The sequence below is a fragment of the Polypterus senegalus genome, chromosome 3 (assembly GCF_016835505.1).
Source record: "Polypterus senegalus isolate Bchr_013 chromosome 3, ASM1683550v1, whole genome shotgun sequence".
Classification (NCBI taxonomy): domain Eukaryota; kingdom Metazoa; phylum Chordata; class Cladistia; order Polypteriformes; family Polypteridae; genus Polypterus; species Polypterus senegalus.
Genome location: NC_053156.1, coordinates 303782355 through 303805602, shown reverse-complemented (window position 1 = coordinate 303805602; position 23248 = coordinate 303782355). Strand labels below are relative to the sequence as shown.

At 47.4% G+C, this 23248-nt stretch overlaps 1 protein-coding gene across 2 annotated transcripts in view; it reads right to left on the bottom strand.

Annotated features, from left to right (window-relative positions):
* Positions 1-515: 515 nt before the first annotated feature.
* The window catches only part of chrna2a (cholinergic receptor, nicotinic, alpha 2a (neuronal)), a 48801-nt gene continuing 26068 nt past the window's right edge, over positions 516-23248 (bottom strand). Inside the window, exons 1-6 of one of the 2 annotated variants that reach the window (XM_039749525.1) lie at positions 20620-20696; positions 19465-19616; positions 17840-17884; positions 17356-17465; positions 12055-13150; positions 516-944 (exon numbers count right to left, since the gene is read on the bottom strand). In XM_039749525.1, the coding sequence (XP_039605459.1) occupies positions 819-944; positions 12055-13150; positions 17356-17465; positions 17840-17869 (1362 nt within the window). In that variant the 5' untranslated portion in view covers positions 17870-17884; positions 19465-19616; positions 20620-20696 and the 3' untranslated portion in view covers positions 516-818. Of the gene's footprint in view, positions 945-12054; positions 13151-17355; positions 17466-17839; positions 17885-19464; positions 19617-20619; positions 20697-23248 lie in introns of those variants that run through there. The other variant, XM_039749524.1, reaches the window with a different exon arrangement.

Here is a 23248-nt window from a genome sequence, read left to right as displayed (position 1 = left end):
CTGTGGTCGTGGCTCGGTCATTGTCAGCCGTGAGACCTACAGACAGGCGCGTGTCTTTACTGATCGTGTCCAGTCAGTTGAACTGACCACAGGTGGACTCCACAGAACGTGCAGAAACATCTCAACGATGATCAATAGAACGGGATGAACCTGAGCCAAGTGTCATAGCAAAGGGGGTGACCCCTTGTGTCAAGGAGACTTTTCACTTTTTGTCTTTTCGATAAATTTAGCAAAAATGTCTACAAATTTCACGTTTTCGCTTTGTCATTCTCTGGCATTGAGTTTTGTTTGACGAGGGGAAAAACAAGGAATTTAAACGAAGGCCGCAACGTAACAAGGAATGAGCAAAGTGTCGGGTCTGAAGACTCTCTGAAGGTGCAGGGTCTTGATTGACCGCCTGGCCTGCGCTGAACAACCGCTTTGTGTTGGTGGAGATCCACACACACACAAACACACACAAGGTCTGCTAAAGAAGGACTCGGGTTCAAATCAAAGAAATACAAACGGTAAACTTCTAAAACTGAACTTTCATTAGCATTCAAATGTGGACGTGACAGATTAGGTCATACGCAGAGTGAAAACGTCACAATCAAAGCCATTCGAAGGTCCCGACAGATGGACTGAAATTCCACTCGTAGACTGCAGCATCCTAGACCGGCGTCCATGACACTTCACCTGACGGGAGAACGACCGTGGATTGTCGTGGGTTTTTTTTTTATTGTAGTTTTTATCATTGGATCTGGAATAAGAGCAAAGTCTGGCCAAGTGTCCTGTGCATCGATGGCAGCGTTTCACATTCTGGTCCTTCCACTTCTCCACTAGATCATGCCTGCTAGCCATGGGGGCAGAAAAAGGCCAATCGTCCCCAAGAGGCACACGATGACAAACATCCAGAGGAATATCCGGTCAATCACCATGGCAACGTATTTCCAGTCCTCCTTCACCTGAAAGGAAATCACAAAAAAAGAGAAACTGTCAGTCAAGGGCCACCCGGTGCCCAACACATGCTACCAGGACTGTCATCACAGTTGGCGGGCCACTGTGACCGATGAAGACAAAGCCTGGTAAAACAACAACAATGAAGACAGAATTCTTTTCATACAAATTTCTTAGATTTCATTTTATCCTGGAAAAAAAGCCAAATGTGCATAGTGCCATAGTGCAGCGGGCATGTCTGTGGACCCAATGGCAGACGCGCTCAGCTCCACACAGTAATCAGCGATGGCACAGCTGGGCCTACAGTTTGGCGACAGCTGGCTCTAAAGTTTATTTAGTAATTACGATGCGCAACATTCACTTAAAAGAATTTAATGAGTTTACTTTTGGTTAGAAAACAGGGAATTGTGTTCCCTAAAGCCTCGTGCAAATGTCCGTGTTTCCCGGTGTTCTTGTCCTCGTCTGCATAATGCGTGTCAACTCGACTCTTTGTAAGAACAGCTTCTTACCCACAATGCCTTCTCGTTTGATGACCTGCTTCACTAGAATGAGACCTCGCTGTAACATCTTTGTCGGCCGGGTGTCTGATTGTTCCATTTCTTCCTAACTAAGCTTTGTATCAAACGTGTAGAAAACGAGGTGCTGCCTCCTGCTCCAGAACAGGGACAGAATTCATTTGCGATTTCACCAGTCAGTCTCTCAGGTTTACAGTTGACGTTTCCACCACAAGTCCACCATTTTTAGATCCCAGACTCTCGATCAGCTTTCCAGGACTTCACACCTCAGTCTACCACAAGCCCACCAACTCTCAAAGTTTCCTTCTCTACAGGCCCTTCCATCCTTGGTACACTAAAACCTCTTTCACGATTCCTTAGACTCGGCCACCTCTGCAGTGATGGGCTGGACTTCTGTAAAGAAGCACTCAGGATGAGGAGTTTGTTCATCGATACGAGGATACCCTTCTTATATGGTAGACAGGACCCTCAACATCCACTCTCCATACCCCTTTGGTCCTTCTTCCCCACTCTGTCTCTCCTCAAGGTCAGGTTGGGGAGCACACACCGGTACATTATGTTGCCGCACCCACCACACGATGAAACAGCTCGGCATCCTGGTTGGCAAACGCCCAGGGCAGACACACAGCCCAGTGCCACCCTCCAGAAATGACTCTCTATCTGCCGCAGTCAGGTGTTACATGGGCGTCCCTTTGACCTGCTCCAGCCACTTGGGTCTTCAACAATGAGAATCCTACGAACCGGATCACCCTCGGGTAACCACACCGTAACTGACGCTCCCTCACAATGCAGGTCATGTGCCTCATTCTGGACTCCATGAGCAACACAAAGTCAAACCAACGGTACCCAAGGATTCTCTGAAGTGACACACATGAAGGAGTCCAGTCTTCGTCTCCGGTCACTGGATAGCGTCCATGTCTCACAACCATATAGCAAGACAGGAAGCACCAGGACTCTAAAGACTTGGGCCTTCGTCCTTTTGCTGAGATATCAGGAGCGCCACACACCTCTTTCCAGCGACCTCATGACCCCCATCTACTGACTTCATAGGAAGAGTCACCAGAGACATGAATGTCACCGCCGAGGTAAGTAAACCTCTGAATGACAAGGTCAAGGCCAAAATTCCCCCTTTGCAGACTGGTCCTTCTCACCCTCTCCTGATGTTTAGGTTTGACGGTCCTGACTGTTTTCTCTTTCCCACGGACGTCACCTCTCTGTACGGTCATTCCTCATGACGGAGCTCTCATTGCCCTCAGGCAGACATTCATCAGACATTCAGCCCAGGACCCTCCTAATGGCGCCTTCATCAGACGGCTTCTTAGCCTCTCAATACCAGAATGGAGCTTAACTGTGCCAGCCAGCATCACCCGGGTGGTGGAGCGTTTCTCTTCTTCCTACCAAGGCTTTGTACTGGACCATGTCGGTGATTGTGTTGGCAATGCCACTTGCTCCAGACACCAGCCATAGTAGATCATTAATGAATTTACCAGTTTACGGCCATCTCTCAGGTTAGTGGTCAACATGTCCACCACAGCTGCATTGTAGAACATTTCAGGGAGCCGTTAAGATGAAAGACCTGACAGAGCCCACTGTAGATCTCTTCCCATCTCCTGATCAGAACCACACTGACCTCTCCATCAGAACATCAAAGACACTTCAAGGAAAGCATGAAGCTCACTCTGGTGGGAGTGCAGGATGCCATCATCTACATGTTACACCGATCCCTCTCCCACTTTGGAAAACATCTTGTATCACCCCAGTCTCAAAGGTATCACATCCTAGTGAGCTTAATGACTTCCGGCCTGTCGCTCTGTTGTCACACGTGATGAAGACCATGGAGCGGCGGCTGCTTCACCACCTGAGGCCACAGGTCCGCCACGCCCTTGACCCTCTGCAGTTTGCATACCAGGAGAAGGTGGGCGCGGAGGATGCCATCATCTATCTATATGCTACACCGATCCCTCTCCCACTTGGACAGAGGCAGTGGTGCTGTAAGAATTATGTTTCTGGACTTCTCTAGTGCCTTCAACACCATCCAACCTCTGCTCCTTAGGGACAAGCTGACAGAGATGACAGTAGATTCACACCTGGTGGCATCAGTGGATCGTGGACTATCTTACAGACAGACCTCAGTATGTGCGTCTTGGGAACTGCAGGTCTGACATTGTGGTCAGCAGCACAGGAGCGCCGCAGGGGACTGGACTTACTCCGGTCCTGTTCAGCCAACATACATCGGACTTCCAATACAACTCAGAGTCCTGCCACGTGCAAAAGTTCACTGACGACACTGATATGGTGGGCTGCATCAGGATTGGGCAGGAGGAGGAGTATAGGAACCTAATCAAGGACTTTGTTAAATGGTGCGACTCAAACCACTTACAACTAAACACCAGCAAAACCAAGGAGCTGGTGGTGGATTTTAGGAGGCCCAGGCCCCTTATGGACCCCGTGATCATTAGAGGTGACTGTGCAGAGGGTACAGACCTATAAATACCTGAGAGTGCAGCTGGATGATAAACTGGACTGGACTGCTAATACTGATGATCTGTGTAAGAGAGGACAGAGACGACTATACTTCATTAGAAGGCTGGCGTCCTTCAACATCTGCAATAAGATGCTTCAGATGTTCTATCAGACGGTTGTGATGAGCGCCATCTTCTACGCGGTGGTGTGCTGGGGAGGCAGCATAAAGAAGAGGGACGCCTCACGCATGGACAAACTCGTGAGGAAGGCAGGCTCTATTGTAGGAATGAAGCTGGACAGTTTGACATCCGTGGCAGAGTGACGGGCGCTGAGCAGACTCCTGTCAATCATGGAGAATCAACAGCATCCACTGAACAGGATCATCTCCAGACAGAGGAGCAGCTTCAGAGACAGACTGCTGTCACCGTCCTGCTCCACTGACAGACTGAGGAGACCCCACACTATGAGACTCGGGGGGTAAACATTAATATTATACATTAAAGTTATTGTCTGTTATACCAGCATTGTTCTCACTCTTTAATTTAATATTGTTATTATCAGTATGCTGCAGCTGGATTATGGAAATTTATAAAGTATCTATCTATTATATAGCGCCTTTTACTTATCTATCTATCTTTCTATCTAATGAGCGACTAACTCGTTTTTCTCCCCTTCATCTTCTTTTGTTCTCACCTTCTCTCCTGTTTTTTTCCCTTTTATTTCTTTGACCTGCTCTTTAATTTTCAGTGAGACCCCTGATGAGGACCTCACAGCCGAACTGTTGGGTCTTTAACCTTCTTTTCCTTTCCAGTGTGGAGGTAGCCTTTATTTTTTATTTTTTCCTTTGCAGATTCACGATGACGAAGCCCCTTTCCCCAATGCCAGTATATACGAGGGAGAGTCGTAAATTTATTATTTTAATCCACTTTCAGAAAAGACAAATCCCTAATTTTTCGACATCATCTCCCTGCTCTTCGATACGAGTTTGTCCATCCGTCATCAAACTTTCGTATTCCTTCATTAACAACTGTTTTGGGCTGAGCTGTGAGTCACAAATGCACCGCTCTCTTCCTCTTCATCAGATGTGATTTTTCATCCTTGTGAGGCTTCTTTCGAAACCCAAGTTTTTCATGGATTATTGCGTAGGCAGAGCCCTGGCTGATTTGCAGATGGTCTGTCACATCATCTACTGTCACTCGCCTATTCCAGAGAATCATTTCCTGGTTATGCTCAATGTTTCCTCGGTCATGGACGGGCGTCCGGCTCCTTCATCATGGCAGACATTTATGTGACCTTCCTTTAACTTCTCTATCCATTCTTGCACACTTCTTCGTGACATAACACTTTCTCCTTACTTCGATAAATGTCCACACCGGGCACACCATCGGGGCATAAATCACTGCGCGTTGCTCTTTGTTTGTGCAAATCACAAGAGGGGCAGCCATTGTTTCTCGCACCGCAGGAACAAACAATCTGACGTGTGTCACACGCGCACACATGTAGGGCAGCTAAGGGGCCTGAATGATGATCGTCCCACACCAGACCAGGGGCCTCATGTATAAACGGTGCGTACGCACAGAAATGTTGCGTAAGAACTTTTCCACGTTCAAATCGTGATGTATAAAACCTACACTTGGCGTAAAGCCACGCACTTTTCCACGGTACCTCATGTCTTGTCGTACGCAAGTTCTCCGCTCGGTTTTGCAAACTGGCGGCACCCAGCGTCAAAGCAGTGCTACTGTTCCTGTGTGGTTACTCATTATTTTCATGACGTGGCTTTATAAATACACAGAAACTAACCGCATATTGTTTATTAGTGTAATGCATCTGATTGTAATTAACTCGTAACAATATAATGGTAGAGGGAACAGCCATAGTAGTCCAAATACCAGAACTGCTTTAGCGTTGTTACTCTCACTGCACCTTCTTCTTCTTCTTCTTTCAGCTCCTCCCGTTAGGAGTTGCCACAGCGGATCATCTTTTTCCATATTACTCTCACTGCACCACTCGGAGTATTTATATCACTGTATCTGAGTGTGAATCACAGCAGCAGCTGATCAGAAAGAGAATTATCGGTATACAGCATTAAGCACACGCTGTCTCTGCCACGGCAAAACGTTTCAAAGCCTTTCCTGTACGGACCTCGCGGTTCACAAACAGTTTCATCCCAAGAACTTTAAATGCACTCAATCAGTGCTCCTTGTAGATCTGTTAGGACTTATAAGTACAATCACCCGACTGTAAACTTGCACTACAGTTATAATATCTCACAACCTGAGCCACTTTATAAAGCGCGTATTTACATATGATGACGAGATCATTTTAAGGTGAAATGCAGCAAAATATGTTTGTTAAATTATACACATAAAACTTTAACTTCATTTAAATAATCTATATTCTTCACTGGGAGTGTCGTTAAGGATAGAATAATTAAACATGTACTACAAAGATATTTCAATGTTCTTTAAACGTTTTGAAGAATCGGCGCTAAGCTTACAGATGGCTTAACTTCTATTACAGAGCTGATTGTGTGGCGATCGGTTACTTGGGGAAAGAAAAGCACTGACTGCAGTGACGGCTACGCCAACATATATTGAATATAAAACAGAAAGAGAAAATAACAACACAGCTAAAAACGCAGCGACAAATTTTGACAAAAGTTAAATGCTTGTGTCATGAGCACGAGGCGGCTATGCAGCCATCCACTGTCCATAAGCTACCTTACTGACGGGCAGGCGAAGGAGCCACCACAAGCCCAGAGCCGCCCCTGATTACTGCTGCAATAAATTATTTCATCGAAGTGAAACTCATGTTGAATAACGTGCTTTAACTCCTATCATCATGAAAATGACTTCACGTATACATCTCAGTATTTTAGTTATTCAGAGAGCTGTAATATCACAAATGTCATGGACTCTGTGACCAGTTGGAGGAAGAGAGCCGGTTTAAGAAGCAAGTAGTGATTCACACACATAGAGCACATAGAAGATCAAATACAAAACAAAGCATTTAACGTGCTACTTTAATTACGATGTGATTTGAGAAACTGGTTAATTAAACGATTTTAAGATGAAGTTTATGATGTTCTACTTTAATGACAAAATAAACTACGTGATTAAAGTGGAAATGTCGAGATTGAAGTTGACATTTCGTGCTTTTTCCCCACTGTGTGCCTTTTTTCTCTGTACCCTAATAATCTTTCATATGACACTCAGACGGTGGGCTACAACTCGGCTTTTCACTGCGACTTTGATATGTGACTTCTTTTTTATTTCCGGCACTGTGCGATTTTGTGGATGTGAGCTTTCAAGTTTCTCCAACACGCTATGTCACTCGATCAACTTCATTTTGTTGATTATCCCACAGTTTATTTGAACAAATTGTATGTTTTTCCTTTGCCTCCACTTGGTATTCGCTGAAATTCTTATATTTTCCCCGTGCTTTTCCCATTGTCTTTTCACAGAAGGCTGAGCTTAAGGGCGATTTATATTGATTTGCATATTCAAAGAGGCATAATTCTGGGAGGAGTTGGGGCGTTACATAAAGCACGTGCACGAGCGTTAGTTTTCACGCTGATCGGGATTTATGTAGCGGAAGAACGTGGAAGTTGGAGTGCGCACAGATTCCTGCATCTGGATTTTTCTGTGCGTAAGCACATTTCGGCTTTTGTGCTTACGCCATGTTATAGTGCGAGTTCTACGCACGCCGTTATACATGAGGCCCCTGGGCTGGCGAGGTGCACCGACTTTTTCTCTCGATCCTCTGCAAACCACACACGGGAAATCTCAACCGGCTCCGGCGCACACGATGACATCACTTCCAGTTCCAGCGCCCTCTATGACGTCACCTCCGGCTTCCAGAGTCCCTGATGATGTCACTTCATTTTTCCAGCACCCTCTATGACGTCACTCCCGGTCCTGATGATGTCACTGCCAGTACTGATGACATCACCTCTGGTCTCGGCCTTTAAATCCTCCATTTTCACAAACCTAAATCAGTTCTGTTTTGGACTCTGACCTGTGAACATCACAGCCAATTGTACCCGCTTGCAGCCATGGCATAACATACAGATGGCTGCCCCAAACCTTTTTTGATTTCTACAAATCATTCTAGTGACACGTAACACAGCGGTGACTGGAGGGACAGGGACCTCGTACAGAAAGACGGTGCTGCCAGCACAAGTTTTAATAAAACCAAACTGGCCCTCAGTGCTGTGAAAAAGTATTTGCCCCTCCGTGATGTTTTTTGCTTCTTCATAACTCGTAATTGTATTAGATTTTCACTTTCTCGTATACAAAGTACAGGGAAGGTGTTGTAATCATCCAAATATTCGATGTTGAGCTTTTTAGCATTTTTGGAATTATGTGTGTGTGTGTGTGTCTAGTGAGACCAGCTGTCTTATATGGGATGGAGACGATGGCACAGGAGACAGAGCTGGAGGTGGCAGAGTTAAAGATGCTAAGATTGGCATTGGGTGTGAGGAGGATGGACAGGATTAGAAATGAGGACATTAGAGGGTCAGCTTAAGTTGGATGGGTGGGAGACAAAGTCAGAGAGGCGAGATTGTGTTGGTTTGGAGAGCTGCTGGGTATACTGGGAGAAGGGCGCTAAGGATAGACCTGCCAGGGAAGAGGAAAAGAGGAAGGACTAAGAAAAGGTGTATGGAGTGGTGAGAGACGGGTGCAGGTGACGGGTCAGACAGATATGGAAGAAGATGATCCGCTGTGACAACCCTAATGGAAGGAGAAGGAGGAAGAAGAAGAAGTGTTTGTGTGTAAACACGATAACTTGAGGATGCTTTCACTTCGGTCAACCAAATTTTGCATTCTTGTTTTTCTTTCGGCTGCTCTCATTAGGGGTCACCATAGCAGATCATCTTCTTCCATATCTTTTGAGGCACAAAGCGTAGATTTCTATCAACTTTTGAGTTATTTCCGTTAACCGGAAGTGGGGCTTTGCCTTTTATTCCAATTTATTCAGCTTCCATCCATCCATTTTCTAACCCGCTGAATCCAAATACAGGGTCACGGGGGTCTGCTGGAGCCAATCCCAGCCAACACAGGGCACAAGGCGGGAACCAATCCTGGGCAGGGTGCCAACCCACCGCAGGACACACACAAACACACCCACACACCAAGCACACACTAGGGACAATTTAGAATCGCCAATCCACCTAACCTGCAAGTCTTTGGACTGTGGGAGGAAACCGGAGCGCCCGGAGGAAACCCACGCAGACACGGGGAGAACATGCAAACTCCACGCAGGGAGGACCCGGGAAGCGAACCCGGGTCTCCTAACTGCGAGGCAGCAGCGCTACCACTGCGCCACCGTGCCGCCCTTATTCAGCTTTATTTTCATAATAATTGTTCAGTATGTTATTCATTTGATTTGTAGTTGAAGGTTCTTTAATGTACGTAATATAAACATATAATCCTTGTCTGGCGGTTTACTCCTCATACTTCCATCTCCATATCTGAGGATACGAGAGAGTCGAGATGTGTAGAATACAAAAGACACCCTGAGTAAACACAATGGACTCCTTGTTGATGATCGTCTTTGAATTTTTTGAAGGAAAACGGTTCACCAACTCCAATGTCACCTGTGTGACAAAATAACTGCCCCCTCAGTCCCTCGGTCAATTAGTGAACCAAATGGAAATGCCAACAGCTCAAGAGCGACTCGACACGCCCGAGTTTGATTTGCTGAATCTGAACATCATTTCAGTTGAACTTTTCCAACAACGTGAAGCTGGTTAAAAGATCTCAAGAAACAGCAGCAGACCGGGCCTCCATCAAAAGACAGAAGACTTGAGAAGGAAGGTTACTGAAACGTATCATAGCGTAAATGTAGGGTTACAACGCAATCTTGAAAACCCTGGAACTCCAGCAAACTGACGTGAGAGCCGCCAACTCCACATGGAGAAAACTTGGATCGGTGGAAAATGTGCCCTAGTAAGATGACTCCAAGGTCGCACAGAAAACTCATCCGCAACGTCACAGAAGAACCCTGATGAACATCTAAGGACCTGCAGGCCTCTTCCAGCTCAGTTCACGTCGGTGTTCGCGATTCCAACATTAGACGGACGCTGAGTGAAAATTGGAGAGCTGCAAGGCGGAAACCTCTGCTAAATGAGAGGGAGACTAACTTTAGTCAAAAACACCTCGATTACCCCCATAACCTCTGAGATAACCTCTGAGATAACCTCTTGTGGCCTGATGTGTCCAAACTGGAACTTTCTGGAAGACACGGGTCCTGCTAACATCTGCAGTTAAAGCCACCACAGCCTTCCACAATAAGAACATCATGGCCGCAGTCAAACAAGATGGTGGAAGTGTGAAGTTATGGGGACGCTGCGCTGCTTCAGGGCCTGCACAACTAAAGGAAGTGAGAGTTGAGAAAGTACTGAAGACCAACGTCCGGCCATCAGTCCAGGATCTGGAGCTCAAGTTATCCAGCAGGACAAAAACCCAAAAGCAAGTCCACCTCTAAATGGCGGAAAAATAACAAAAAGAAGTTTTAGAAAAGGCCCAGTCAAAGTCCTGACTTGAACCCCATTGAGATGTTGAGGTGGGAACTTAAGTGAGAACTTGATAGATGAAAACCTTCCAATGTGGCAGAGCTAAAACAATTCTGGAGGAAACTTCGGGCCCAAATGTCTCCACAGCCGTACCAGACACGGATCTCCAGCCACAGGAAGCTTTTGATTGCAGTTGTTGCTGCTGAAGGTGGAACAGCCAAGTATTAAGTTTTGGGGGGGCAATTACTTTTTCACATGGGTGATGTAGGTATTGGTGAACTTTTTTCATTCAAAATATCAAATGGTCATTTAAAAATGGTGTTTACTCAGGGTGTCCTTTGTATTGTTTGGAGATCAGGAAGGGGGCACATACTTTTTCACGGCACTATGTACAGTATATATATTGTGGCGCCAGGAGGATATATAGGAGGGCTTGTGCCTCCTCCAGACCGCGAGGCGTCCGTCCTGGTTCTATTGGGAGCCACGGGTCTGGCATGGAAGCCCTACCCTGTAGGGGCCCGTGGTTACCGCCAGCGGCGCCGATGCGGTTGATCCCATGCAGTCGCCGGCGGGCTGGAGCCTGCCCGGACGCCTGGGAGGACGATTTTAACTTGTGCCTCCTCCACACCATGAATTCCGTCCTGGTTCTGTTGGGGACCACGGGTACAGGGCATGGAAGCCCAGCCCTGTAGGGGCCCGTGGTCACCGCCAGGCGGCGCTCAATGCCGGTTTATCCTTCTAGGTCCGGCTGGGGCTGGAGCCCGGCCGGGACACCTGGAGGCGTGAGGAGGCGAGTGCCTCCTCCAGACAGAGTGGGCGTCCGTCCTGGTTCAGGGGCCTCGGGTACAGGGCATGGAAGCCCAGCCCTGCAGGGACCCGTGGCCACCGCCAGGCGGCGCCCAATGCCTAATTATCCGGGAGCCCGACACTTCCGCCACACCAGGAAGTGCGGGGAAGAGAATGTGGCGCCGGAGAGCTACCAGGAAGGCAGCCGACACTTCCGCACGCTGGGCGTGTACAAGGAACAGATGGTGGAAGCACCTGGGGCTCATCCGGGGCATTAATGATGGTCGCCTCCCTCCAGTCGGGGTGGAAGTCGGGAGGCAGAAAGACTGAACTGGAGAGAGAGGAGGGAGGCGCCAGGAAGGCAAAGAGACTGTGGGCCCTGGACTTTGGGGAATCAGTGCAAGAGGCACTGGGGTTCATGAGTGTGCACTGGACTTCTGTATTTGTAAATAGTGTAAATAAACAGTGTGATGGGTGACAAATTGATGTCCGTCTGTCTGTGCGGGGCCAGCTTTCACATATATATATATATATATATATATATATATATATATATATATATATATATATATATATATATATATATATATTTTATTATTTGTTTTTTAATTTTATTTTTACTTTTCTGGCGTGAGCTGCTGCTTGCGTTTGCCCCCAGTTTTCTCTTTCATCTCCGGTGGTCTTCCCCGTTACTTCAGCGCCCGTCCACGCTGCCCGAGACGCGTTTGGATGGCATTTTAACTTTAGACCGCCTAAGCATGAATTCTTTTAATGTCACGTGAACTTTTACTGTGGTGATGGGTCAAGCACACTTCCTCTCTCACCCCCTCGACTTACCGAAAAATCCGTGTCCTCGGCCCGGAGGTGGTCCGCAATGTAGTGGACTCCTTCTAGGGCCCGGAGGATGCTGGGTGACATGGCGCAGCCCGAGTCAGACATCAGGTTGGCGATTTTCGTCGGCCGTTGAGGACTGGGGTTGACTCTGCTGCCGACGTAGCGACTTTGGCCTTCCAGGCGATGATGAAGGCTGTGCTCCAGGGGTGAGCGGCCCCCCAGCCCGAGGTAGTTTGAGGTCATCGTCAGGGAAGAGAAGGGGGGCATGCCCAGCTCGGCATCGTCGTATTTGTGGTCCACGTCCGTTTCCAGCCAGTACTTGGAGGTGCTGATGTTTCCCTCTCCGTAATGGCACTGGTGTGACGGCTGAAGGAAATGATGGTCCTTCTCATCCGGTGCGGGGCGCTTCATGAAGAGCCAACGAGGAATGAAGTCCAGGAAGACGGTGCGCACCCACCGGGGCATCTTGTGCGTGCTGGGGGAGCGGTGGTGAACGTTGAGCACAAAGACGGTGATGACGATGGACAGCGTGACGAAGATCATCGTGAAGAGCAGGTACTCGCCGATCAAGGGGATCACCAGAGATGTGGACGGGATAATCTCGGTGATGAGGAGCAGGAAGACGGTGAGGGAGAGCAGCACGGAGATGCACAACGTGATCTTCTCCCCGCAGTCGGACGGCAGATAGAAGACCAGCACGGTGAGGCAGGAGATGAGCAGACAGGGGATGATGAGGTTGATGGTGTAGAAGAGGGGCAGTCGGCGGATGATGAAGAAGTAGGTGATGTCAGGGTAGATCTCGTGGCAGCAGTCATACTTCTTGGTGTTGTAGGTGCCCACCGCGTTGATGATGGCCCACTCGCCGCTCTCCCAGTAGTCTTTCAGATCCACGTTCTTCTCGATGCGCTCTAAATCGATCTTGGCCTTGTCGTAAGTCCAGGAGCCAAACTTCATCTTGCAGTTTTGCTGGTCAAATGGAAAGAAGGTCACGTCGATGCTACAGGAGCTCTTGTAAATGGCAGGGGGCACCCACTGCACCTTACCGTTGTAGAAGAGGTGGGCTTTAGTCATGTGGGTCACTGCAAACTCCCCATCGGCACTGCAAAAAAACACAGAAAGGGTCACCGTCGCGCACTGGAGCGCCAACAGGCAGTAAGGGGGGTCTTATCGTCACCCCTCATACACTCCACGATCAGCTACCCCGCCCCTCACCTCTGATTGGATACATACTTAGAACCACACCCCCACCCAAAAGGTGTCAGCTTGACTGACAGGGTCTTACTGCCCTCCCAGTCATTCAAAGCGGATCACTCAAACAGAGTGGGACGCCATCCGCTTCTCCATCCAGCTCATTTCAATCTTTGACTCTTGTATGGCCCACTTGCCTGTTCGGTATTTAAATATATTCATTTATAGCAGACCCTCACCTCCTGACACACCCGAGCACACGTCCCCGTCCGGTGGTCCCGGCGCACTCCCCACTCCAGTTGTTATAACACACACACTTACGCCCATCCAGCCGTTCAGTCCTTTTGGATCTGTTTGTATGTCGTGCACGTAATCCATCCAGTATCCAGCCCGCTATATCCTAACTACAGGGTCACGGGGGTCTGCTGGAGCCAATCCCAGCCAACACAGGGCACAAGGCAGGAAACAAACCCTGGGCAGGGCGCCAACCTACCACAGGGCGCACACACACACACACACACGAGGAGAAACTCCACGCAGGGAGGACCTGGGACTCCTAACTGCAAGGCAGCAGTGCTACCCACTGCGCCACCGTGCCGCCCTCCAGTAATGCATTTCTGTTTGTTTTCTTTTTTTATGGCACACTTCCTCATCCACTTGTTACATTTTTCAGCTTATTCTTATATAGCGTAACCCCCTATCCAGTAATTCATTTGTTATTTATTTTATTCTTCTATAACTCCCATCTTCCTATCCAGCAGTTTCTATTTGACTTCATCCTCCATTGTGCACTGCACGTCTCCTGCTCCACTACTTCCGTTTTATTCATTTATTATTCTCCATTCTGAAAGAAACTATGAACATTAGAGCACTCGAGACGAGAACTGGCCATTCAGCCCAACACAGCCCACCAGTCCTGTCCTCTTATTAACATCAAGTCGAGTTCTGAAAGTCCCTAACGTCTGACTGTCCACCACACTACTGGTCGCTTATTTCAAGTGTCTGTCGTTCTTTGTTTAAAGAAAAACTTCCTAATGTTTGTGTGAAATTTAACCTTCACAAGTTTCCAGCTGTATCTCCGTGTTCTTGGTGACCTCATTTTAAAGTCACCGTCTCGATCCACTGGACTGATGCACTTCATCATTTTAAACACTTCAGTCAGGTCTCCTCTTCATCTCCTAAAGGCTCAGCTCTTTTAATCTTTCCTCATCAATCACCCCCTGTAGCCCCCCATAATCAGCCCAGTCGCTCTTCTCTGGACCTTCTCTTGTGCTGCTGTGTCTTTATGGAGACCCAAACTGCCCACAGGACTCCAGATGAGCCTCACCAGTGAGTTATGAAGGGTGAACAGAACCTCCTGTGACTTGTACTCACCACACAAGGCGCTATATAACCTGACAGTCTGTTAGCCTTCTTAATGGCTTCTGAACTCTGGCTGGAAGTCGACAGCTTAGAGTCCACTATGACTCCTAAATCCTTCTCATGAGGTGGACTCTCGATTTTCAGACCCCCATTGTGTATTCAAACCTAATATTTTGACTTCCTATGTGTAATTCTTTACATTTACTGACATTACATTTCATCGTCCACAAATCTGCCCAAGCCTGTCTGCTGTCTGAGTCCTTCTGTGATGATATAACGGATTACAAATGATCTGCTAATCCACCTATCTTGGTATCATCTGCCAACTTCACCAGCTTGTTACTTATATTTCTATCTAAATCATTTATATATATATTAAAAATAGCAGCGACCCCCACACTGCCCCCTGCTGGTCACCACTCTTAATTCTGAGGAGGTTCCTCACACCATCACCCTCTGCTTCCTGTGTCTGAGCCAATTCTGCACCCATCTAAAAACATCACCCTGAGCTGCCACTTCTTTTAGTTTGATGCCCACCTCTCATGTGGCACCTCATCAAATACTTTCTGAAAGTCCACATCAATCATCTCATCTGCTCCTCTCTGGTCGTCTCCTTTTGTTTCCTCCTCATAGAATTCAAGCCTGTTAGTAAAACACGAGCTCCATTTATTCTTTTGTTTTCAGCTCCTCTCGTTCTTTCTCCATCCAGCAGTCACGTTTTATTCAACTGATTCTTGCTCAGCGCACTTCCCTGTCTATGTAATTACATTTTATTTTATTTTTTACACTTTTGTCCATCCAGCAATTCAATTTCATGTGATTCCCCCATCCATAGTGGCCTTTGTCCTCCCTGTGAAGACTTCGAAGCCGTTTACGTTGATTGGGAAGAAGCCACAAGTCGCCAGAGCAGCGCGGGGGCCTCCGAGTCCTCGTCTCAGTGCTTCGAGTCTCTTCATCGTACAGCAGCGCACCGCACCAGTCCAGTGATGACTTCGTATTCTTATCCGCATTTCACTTTCATTTGAATTCTCTTTACAAGTCTACTTTGTCTTGTCCAGTGTATACATTATTTTTATTTCCTTCTCCTAGAGCACACTTCCACCTCCAGTACTTACGTTTTATTCACTTAATTCTAATACAGCCCACCTCTTTATCCAGTAATTATATTTTTATTGATTTTATTCTTATATTGCGTATTTCCATCCATCCATCCAACTCTATTGGAATTATTCCTTTTGTCCTATCGTTGTATTCAGTTTATTCTTTTAGAGCACCCAGCGCTTCAGGTCAGGGGCACACGTCCTCATCTGGGGGTCGCCTTTAATTCAAGTGACCCTTATGTGGCGCCCTTCTCTTTGCAGAAGTGACATTTTATAATTTCATGGCACACGCCTGCTCATTCAGCACTTCAGATCTGTTTGACTTGTTGTTATATTGTGCACTTTGTCCTCTCCGGTAATTAAATGATCTTATTTTTCTCCTTATTTAGCACACATTGCCATCCAGCGGTTACATTGTGTTCATTTCTTTGTTATATGGCGCACTTTCCTATCCAGGAGTTACATTTTATCTATTTTATATATTTATATATTTATATTCTTTTACAGCGCACTCTCGGTTCAGTTGTTCTTGATTTATTCTGTTTGTCCTGCTCGCTACGTCGGTTTAATTCCATTTATTCTTAAAGAGGCCGCTTTGCTAATCCTGTATAGATAAATAACTTTAAAGATGCTATATGATATTGATTGATTGATTGATTGATTTAAAAGGCACAAAGTAACAGACCGCTAGATAAGGAAGACAGAACGGAGACTTCAGAAGACAGATCGGTAGATGGACTCGACAGATTAAAGTGACTTCTAAACTAAAGTGAACAAGTAAAACGGGATTCAAATCTGCGCCGTTTTAACCCAATAAAGTCGTTTCGTTTAAAAAGGGAGCTGTTGCCATGGTTACTGCCCCCTGCTGAAGTCCCCCGTGTTTTTATCCTTCTGCTCACGACGCCCGTTCGCCATTTTCTGCCCTTCTTCTCCCCGCACGTTGCCGACCCCGTTGCCCCCTTGTGGTTTCATCCGTCCGTCTCCATCCCAGTTCCGATTTGGGGTCTCGTGCGTAGATGGAGTCCATCCCAGAAACTGTTGGACAACCTGGCAGGATCAACACCTCATCTGAAGCTCAAAGAAGGACAAGCAGGGATTTGGAGTCTGTAGGGCGTCACGCACCATCTGAACACTAGAGGGCGGCGTATCGCTCGCTGCCCGCCATGAGTGCCGTGCCGGTTTACGGACGGAGAGCTGAGGGAGACGCCGTCGCGAGTGACGCTTCATCAAGCAGACACAGACGAACGAGGGACGGAGGCTCCTGGCGACCTGATGTCACTTGTGATGGGTACAGCGGCTCTGAAGCAGTGCCATGTGGATGTGCGTGAGTGACGGTGCCCACCATGTTTCGGCTCCTAATGCTAGCAGGGTGAACTGCAGATATTGTGACTCCTCAGAGAGCTTTGAAATGAGTGGAGGCTGAAATTCAACTTCTGACGTTTGATCAGCTGGGGGGCTGAAGAAGGCTGATGTTTGCTTTTGCGAAGGTCATGCGAGTCCTGCATCCCCCAGTGATGCCCCTAATGTAGTTTATGGATGGGCAGACTGACAAGATGGGCACCGAGCTCAGGCTTCAATGTCACCTATCTGGTGTCTCGGCTGTCACATCTGGACACAGCAGGTCAAGGCCAGTGACATCCCCCACTTCACTTACTTGTTATACAGCACGATGTCCGGCACCCAAATCATCTCAGATGGCACCCGGATTGAGGTGACATTGTTGTAGTTGGCCGGGTTCCATCGTAGCTTGTAATCGTTCCACTCCTGGAAGACAAGAAACCAATGGAATGGAATGTTAAGGCACCACACAGCTCCAAGGACCCCCATGGCAGTAGTGGGCATCACCCTGAGTGTCATCGCTGCCACTCCTGCCAGGCACTGGCCCTGCTTTGTTTCTGGAGAATCAGATCAGGGCCACCTTTCTTTAATGGTGGCCCCCAGAAAAGGATATGAGACCCCCAGGGTGGTAGCAGGGGAGCCCTGCCATAGGGAGGCATGTGGAGAGAGTGCAGAGACACTCATGGCCCACCGTTTGAACCTCACTGACGCTGCAGTGGCCACAGAATAGGAATGGGCACAGCCTCGGACCCCAAGTGGGCAACTTGAGGCCAGCACTTTATTCTTTAAGACCACCTTACCTGTTTGAGCCACACGTTGGTCGTCATCATTTGGTTCTTCTCATCCTGGGTGGAAAGCAAAGAGACATGGTCAGTGAGTGCCACACAACGTGACAGGCACAGGTGGCATGCTGCTGTCACTCGAGCCACCACATAACAAGTGGCATTTATGGACACCCCAAGATAACAAACAAGCTGCCTGCTCAGTCACTGGTGGCATCCGGCTGCTCCCACACCTCACATGTGCCACTCTGCTGATCGTATCGTCAGAATGCCAGGCAGCTCCTCGTTGTGCAGGGCGCTATATACGTCAGAGCAGGACTACACCTGGGCATCATGTCTGGAGTTACAGTAAGCCCACCCTCTGTACTCCTCCTTCTCATCCCAATATCCTTGAGTTTGGGTCGTGGCTCACTCCAGGGTGGTCAATGAAGAAGTCGGCCATTTGGAGAAGGCTGGGTGAAGCATTTTGACAAGCAGGTGTGCCCGCCAGGACTGGCATTAACAACAACAACATTTATTAATATAGCACATTTTCATACAAAAATAACTCAAAGTGCCGCACAGCAGAAGGAATTGGGCAGGCGTGTGGAGCAATCCAGTTTTATATAGCGCCTTTCATTTCTCTCTGTGTAATTTATTTAGATCTTTAACTATCTATCTGTGCAGGTTTATATAGCGCCTTTCATATCTATCTGTGTACAGTAATGTTATATAGCGCCTTTCACGTCTGTCTGTCTATGCAGTTTCATGTGGCACCTTTCCTCCCTGTCTGTCTGTCTATGTAACTTTATATAGTGCCTTTCATTTGTCTCTGCTTATCTGCAGTAAGTAATTGTATATAGGGCCGTTAATGTCTATGTATGTAATTTTATATAGAACTTCTCAAATCTAGACTTTTAGACAGTTTAATATACTGTTGTGGCTTTTATAACTGTCATAATCTCAGATTATGAAAATTAATATAGTGCATTTCATATCTATCTATAAACCTAATCCTGCATACTATACCAAATTCTATCTATCATATAGTGCCTTTCACATCTATCTATCTATTATACAGTGCCTTACACATCGATCTATGTAAATTTATATAGTGCCTTTCATATCTGTCTATCTATTATATAGTGCCTTTCACATCGATCTATGTAATTTTATATAGTGCCTTTCATATCTGTCTATCTATTATATAGTGCCTTTCACGCCTATGTAATTTTATATAGTGCCTTTCATATCTTGACATATATACCTGTCCAATCTATTTATTTATGTAATTTTACATAGTACCTTCTAGATCTAACTGTATCATTTTATATAGTGCCTTTCATATTAATGTATCTAAATAATGTTATATAGCTCCTTTCATCTCTATCTTAAATATAGTGCCTTTCATAAACGTCTGTCTGTCTATATAACTTCATATGCAGTAGTGCCTTTCCTATCCGCCTGACCATCTGTATAACTGTATATAGTGCCTTTCATGTCCATCTCTCTCTCAGGTAACGTAGCTGGAGTGTTGAGGCACCGCAGATTATGTAAAGCAAAGCCCCTCGGTGCCATGATGCAGCAGCCCCCCCATCTCCGCCCTCCTTCAGACTCTTCTCTCGGCGTATTCACGACTGAGGTGCCCCCCGCTCAGCACTTACCACATCGATGAGCTGCGCTATGGACAGGCCGAACTTGACAATCACCACATCAGAAATGTTGGGCACGGGCCGAGACCACTTGTTGTAGCCGACGAAGATGTCCCTGAAGAGCTGCTCCTCGGCGTGTGAGTACGTCTTCTCCAGGCAGGCAGCTGTGAGGGCAAAGGCATTGGCATTTAGCAGGACGCCCCGAGAGGTCACTGGCAAGCACATCAGACCACCTCTGAGGGCAAAGCGGTGCAACATAGCAGTCTTAGGTGTCACCCCCACATCCCAAGGGGTGGTCCTTCTACTGTATCCAGCAGTACTGCGGCCCACCAGCGGGGGGCACTGTGACAATGTCACCAATGCCACAAATCCATCAGTGAGATTATCAACTCGAATCAGGGAAGAAATACAACACTGAACTGGTGGTCTCATCCACTGCGTTATGCCCCCGATGGACCACCTACAGCTTCCTGGAAGTCAGATGAGCAACCAGCCTTTTACAGCAGCGTTTCTCAACCGTGAAGTATTTGTGACCCGAGTTTTCCTAACAGTTCTAATCGCGCGCCCCCCTAACATTATTTTGAAATGCAGATGCACATTTTATTATACGTACTTAACTTTTATCGACATTTATCGAACTCTAGTTTTATTGTTCTCGTATCGGATTGTAGTTTCAGTTTATTTGTTTGGTCTCAGCAGATTTTTTTTTCATATTTTTGATTCTTGTTTTCTTTTTTTCATATCTTCGCGCCCCCCTTTTTGTTACTTTGTGCCCCCCTAAGGGGGCCCGTCCCACAGGTTGAGGACCACTGCTCTATACAGTACTGTTCTTTTCTGTCTTTCTGTTATATAGCGCCTAACCCCATCTACCCGTTGTCCTTTCTGGGGGCTTGGTAGAGGTATGTAATAACCCACCGAGACAAGAGGGGGGCGCTACCGCTAACTTTGTCCTATTGCTCTTCTTCCCTCACAGCTCAGAGAGACCACCCAATAAGGGCACCTAGCCCCGCCCCTTCGGGGGGTTTCCCCATAAAGGAGGGGCGTCTTTTCTGTGGCAGGCCTGAGCGAATCGCAGAGCGCAGCACGAGACCCGACTCGCGATAGGAGGAACCCGGACCGGCGGGTGGCGCATTTGCGTGTTTATTTGTTTCTCTTTTTGTTTCTCACCTACTGAGCTCCGAGAGAGCAAAGCGCCGGACCCCGGGTGTAGACAGAGCAGTCAGGATGTTCCCCAAGTCGAGTTTGCGCTGATTTTATTCTTCATAAGATGTCATGGCGGCTGTCCAGTCACTCCAGTGTCCTATCAGGCCGTCACTCTCTCCGCTTTCTCTACGTCTGTCCCGACTCCCGTGACGCTCCCCTGGTTTGCCTCATGAGTGCACTTCACCGTCGTGTCCACTAGATGTCCCCCAATCACATTTCACTGAAAAGGGCAGCGATGCGGGTTGACGCCCAGTGTGCCTGTAGGGGGCGCCACATGTGCACTCAGAACTGAGCAGCTGAGGCCCCTTCAGGGCTCCCAGTTTACACCAAAACACGGACCCCCTCAAACATGAGCAGGGGGCTGAAATTCAAATTGTGTGGATGTCAGAAGTTTGCAGTGTGACCTCCACTCTGGTGACGCGACTTCATTTGCTTTGAAATCCGAGGACGAACATCACCAGAAGAATGAGGCCCATGATGGGGAGTGGAGCTGGCAGAAGGGCACTATTTGAGGTCAAGAGCAGTGCCCACCATTCAGTCCACTCTTTAAAACGCATGGTGTGAATGCCTAGCTATTTCTACCCCCCCCCCGCACTTTTCAGAAAGGCGCTATATATCGTTCAGTTTAACGGGATACGATTCGCTTTCTGCCACTGCCTTGCAAGTCTCTTCACTCGCCGCTCGTTGCACTGCGGGAATCTGGAAAGGCGCTATATAATGTGACGTCACTTGCCCGTCATCCAGCTCTGACCCACCGGACTGAAATGCCTCGAGATGGTGTTCAGCATGAAAGGCGCTATATAATGTACAGTTTAGTGGTTTCTGTCCTGAGTGAGCCATTTCACCCGCTTTCACCGACACAGCAGAAATATGAACAGAGCTTGATGTCCTCGACGTCTCACGGCAGCGCCCACCGTATAAAGGCACTATATAATCTTTAAAGGGTCCTTGTTTAATTCCCACCACTGACCCACAGTGTGACCCCGAGTGAGTCACTTCACCTGCCACCTCATCATACTGTGACGAAACATGGAAACCACCGAGCTGCACCCCGAGAGTGTCTTTGGGTGATATACGATATAGAAAGGCGCTATATACTGCCCAGGTCGAGGGTCTCTGGCTCCCTGAATTACCCAAATCGCCTGCCACTGCCACCATTGTACAGATACGCATGCAGTTGTGTTGTACAGTTAAATCGGCTTGGCGTGGTGTTTACTGCGTAAAGGCGCTATATAATGTCACGTTTGAAGGTCTCTTGTTGAATTTGCACCACCGACTGACAGTGTGACCCTGAGGGATTCACTTCACCTGCCACTCCTGCATCACAGGCGCTGCTGTATATGAAATTATGTTTGTCTGCCAGTCAGACCAATGCCCGCCATTCAGTCCATTCTTTCAAGTGCATTTGCTCCTCAAACCCATCAATTGGCCCCCTTGTTCTTTTTGGGATAGAGTTCATCATATACTAATTAATGGTTTTTTGTTTAATTCCCACCAGTGACACACAGTGTGACCACGAGTGAGTCACTTCACCTGCCACCTCGTCACACCCCGATGGTGTCTTGGGGTGACATTCGATATGGAAAGGCGCTATATACGGCCCAGGTCGAAGGTCTCTGGTTCAGTTTCCTCCCCGACTGAATTGCGTCACCATGTGGTGTGGTTTGACTTCTAAATCGTCTTGGGATTGTGTTCAAGCATGGAAAGGCGCTAAATGAATTTATATGTGAATTCCCCCTTGGAATAAATAAAGTATCTATCTATCTATCTATCTATCTATCTATCTGTCTATCTGTCTACCTATCTATCTGTCTATCTATCTATCTATATAAAGTGCAGTCTAAGTGTCAATGGTTCAGCTCCGCCACTGACTTGCGGGTCACTTCACTTGTCATTTGTCACACCGAGGGACTGCGGAAGCGACTAAACTTCACATGTTAAACACTTTGGTGTGGTGCGCAGTACAGAAAAGGCGCTATATGCTGTTCATTGTATCTGATAAATCAATTCGCCGGCCGCTGCTCTCACTGTAAAAATGGCTTGGTTTGGTGTTCAGCATGCAGAGGCACTATATAAACCTCAAAGGTCTCTCTTTTAATTGGCACCACTGAGTGACAGTGTGCCCCCGAAGGTGTCGCTTCACCTGCCACGTCTCCAGCAGAGCTGACAGAAAGGCACTATATGACCAATGCCTGCCATTCAGTCCTTTATTTAAAGCGCTTTGTGCAGATTTATTTTATTTCTCCCATTCCCCAAGTCCCTATTGTGCTTTTTTGGGAAGGCGCTATATAATTCTCAATTTAAGGGTCTCTACCTCAGTTTCCTCCCTGCAGAGACAGTGCAAAGTTACTTGATGTCCGTCTATTATCCAACCCGCTATATCCTAACTACAGGGTCTGCTGGGGCCAATCCCAGCCAACACAGGGCGTAAGGCAGGAAACAAATCCCAGGCAGGGTGGCAGCGCACCGCAGGACTAAAAAGTTGAAAATAATATATATATATATAAAAACCAGGCTTATATTAAGTTAAAAAGTGTACTAAAAAATAAAAAATAAGTCTCTCATACAGTCAGTCTGTCATTATCCAACCCAC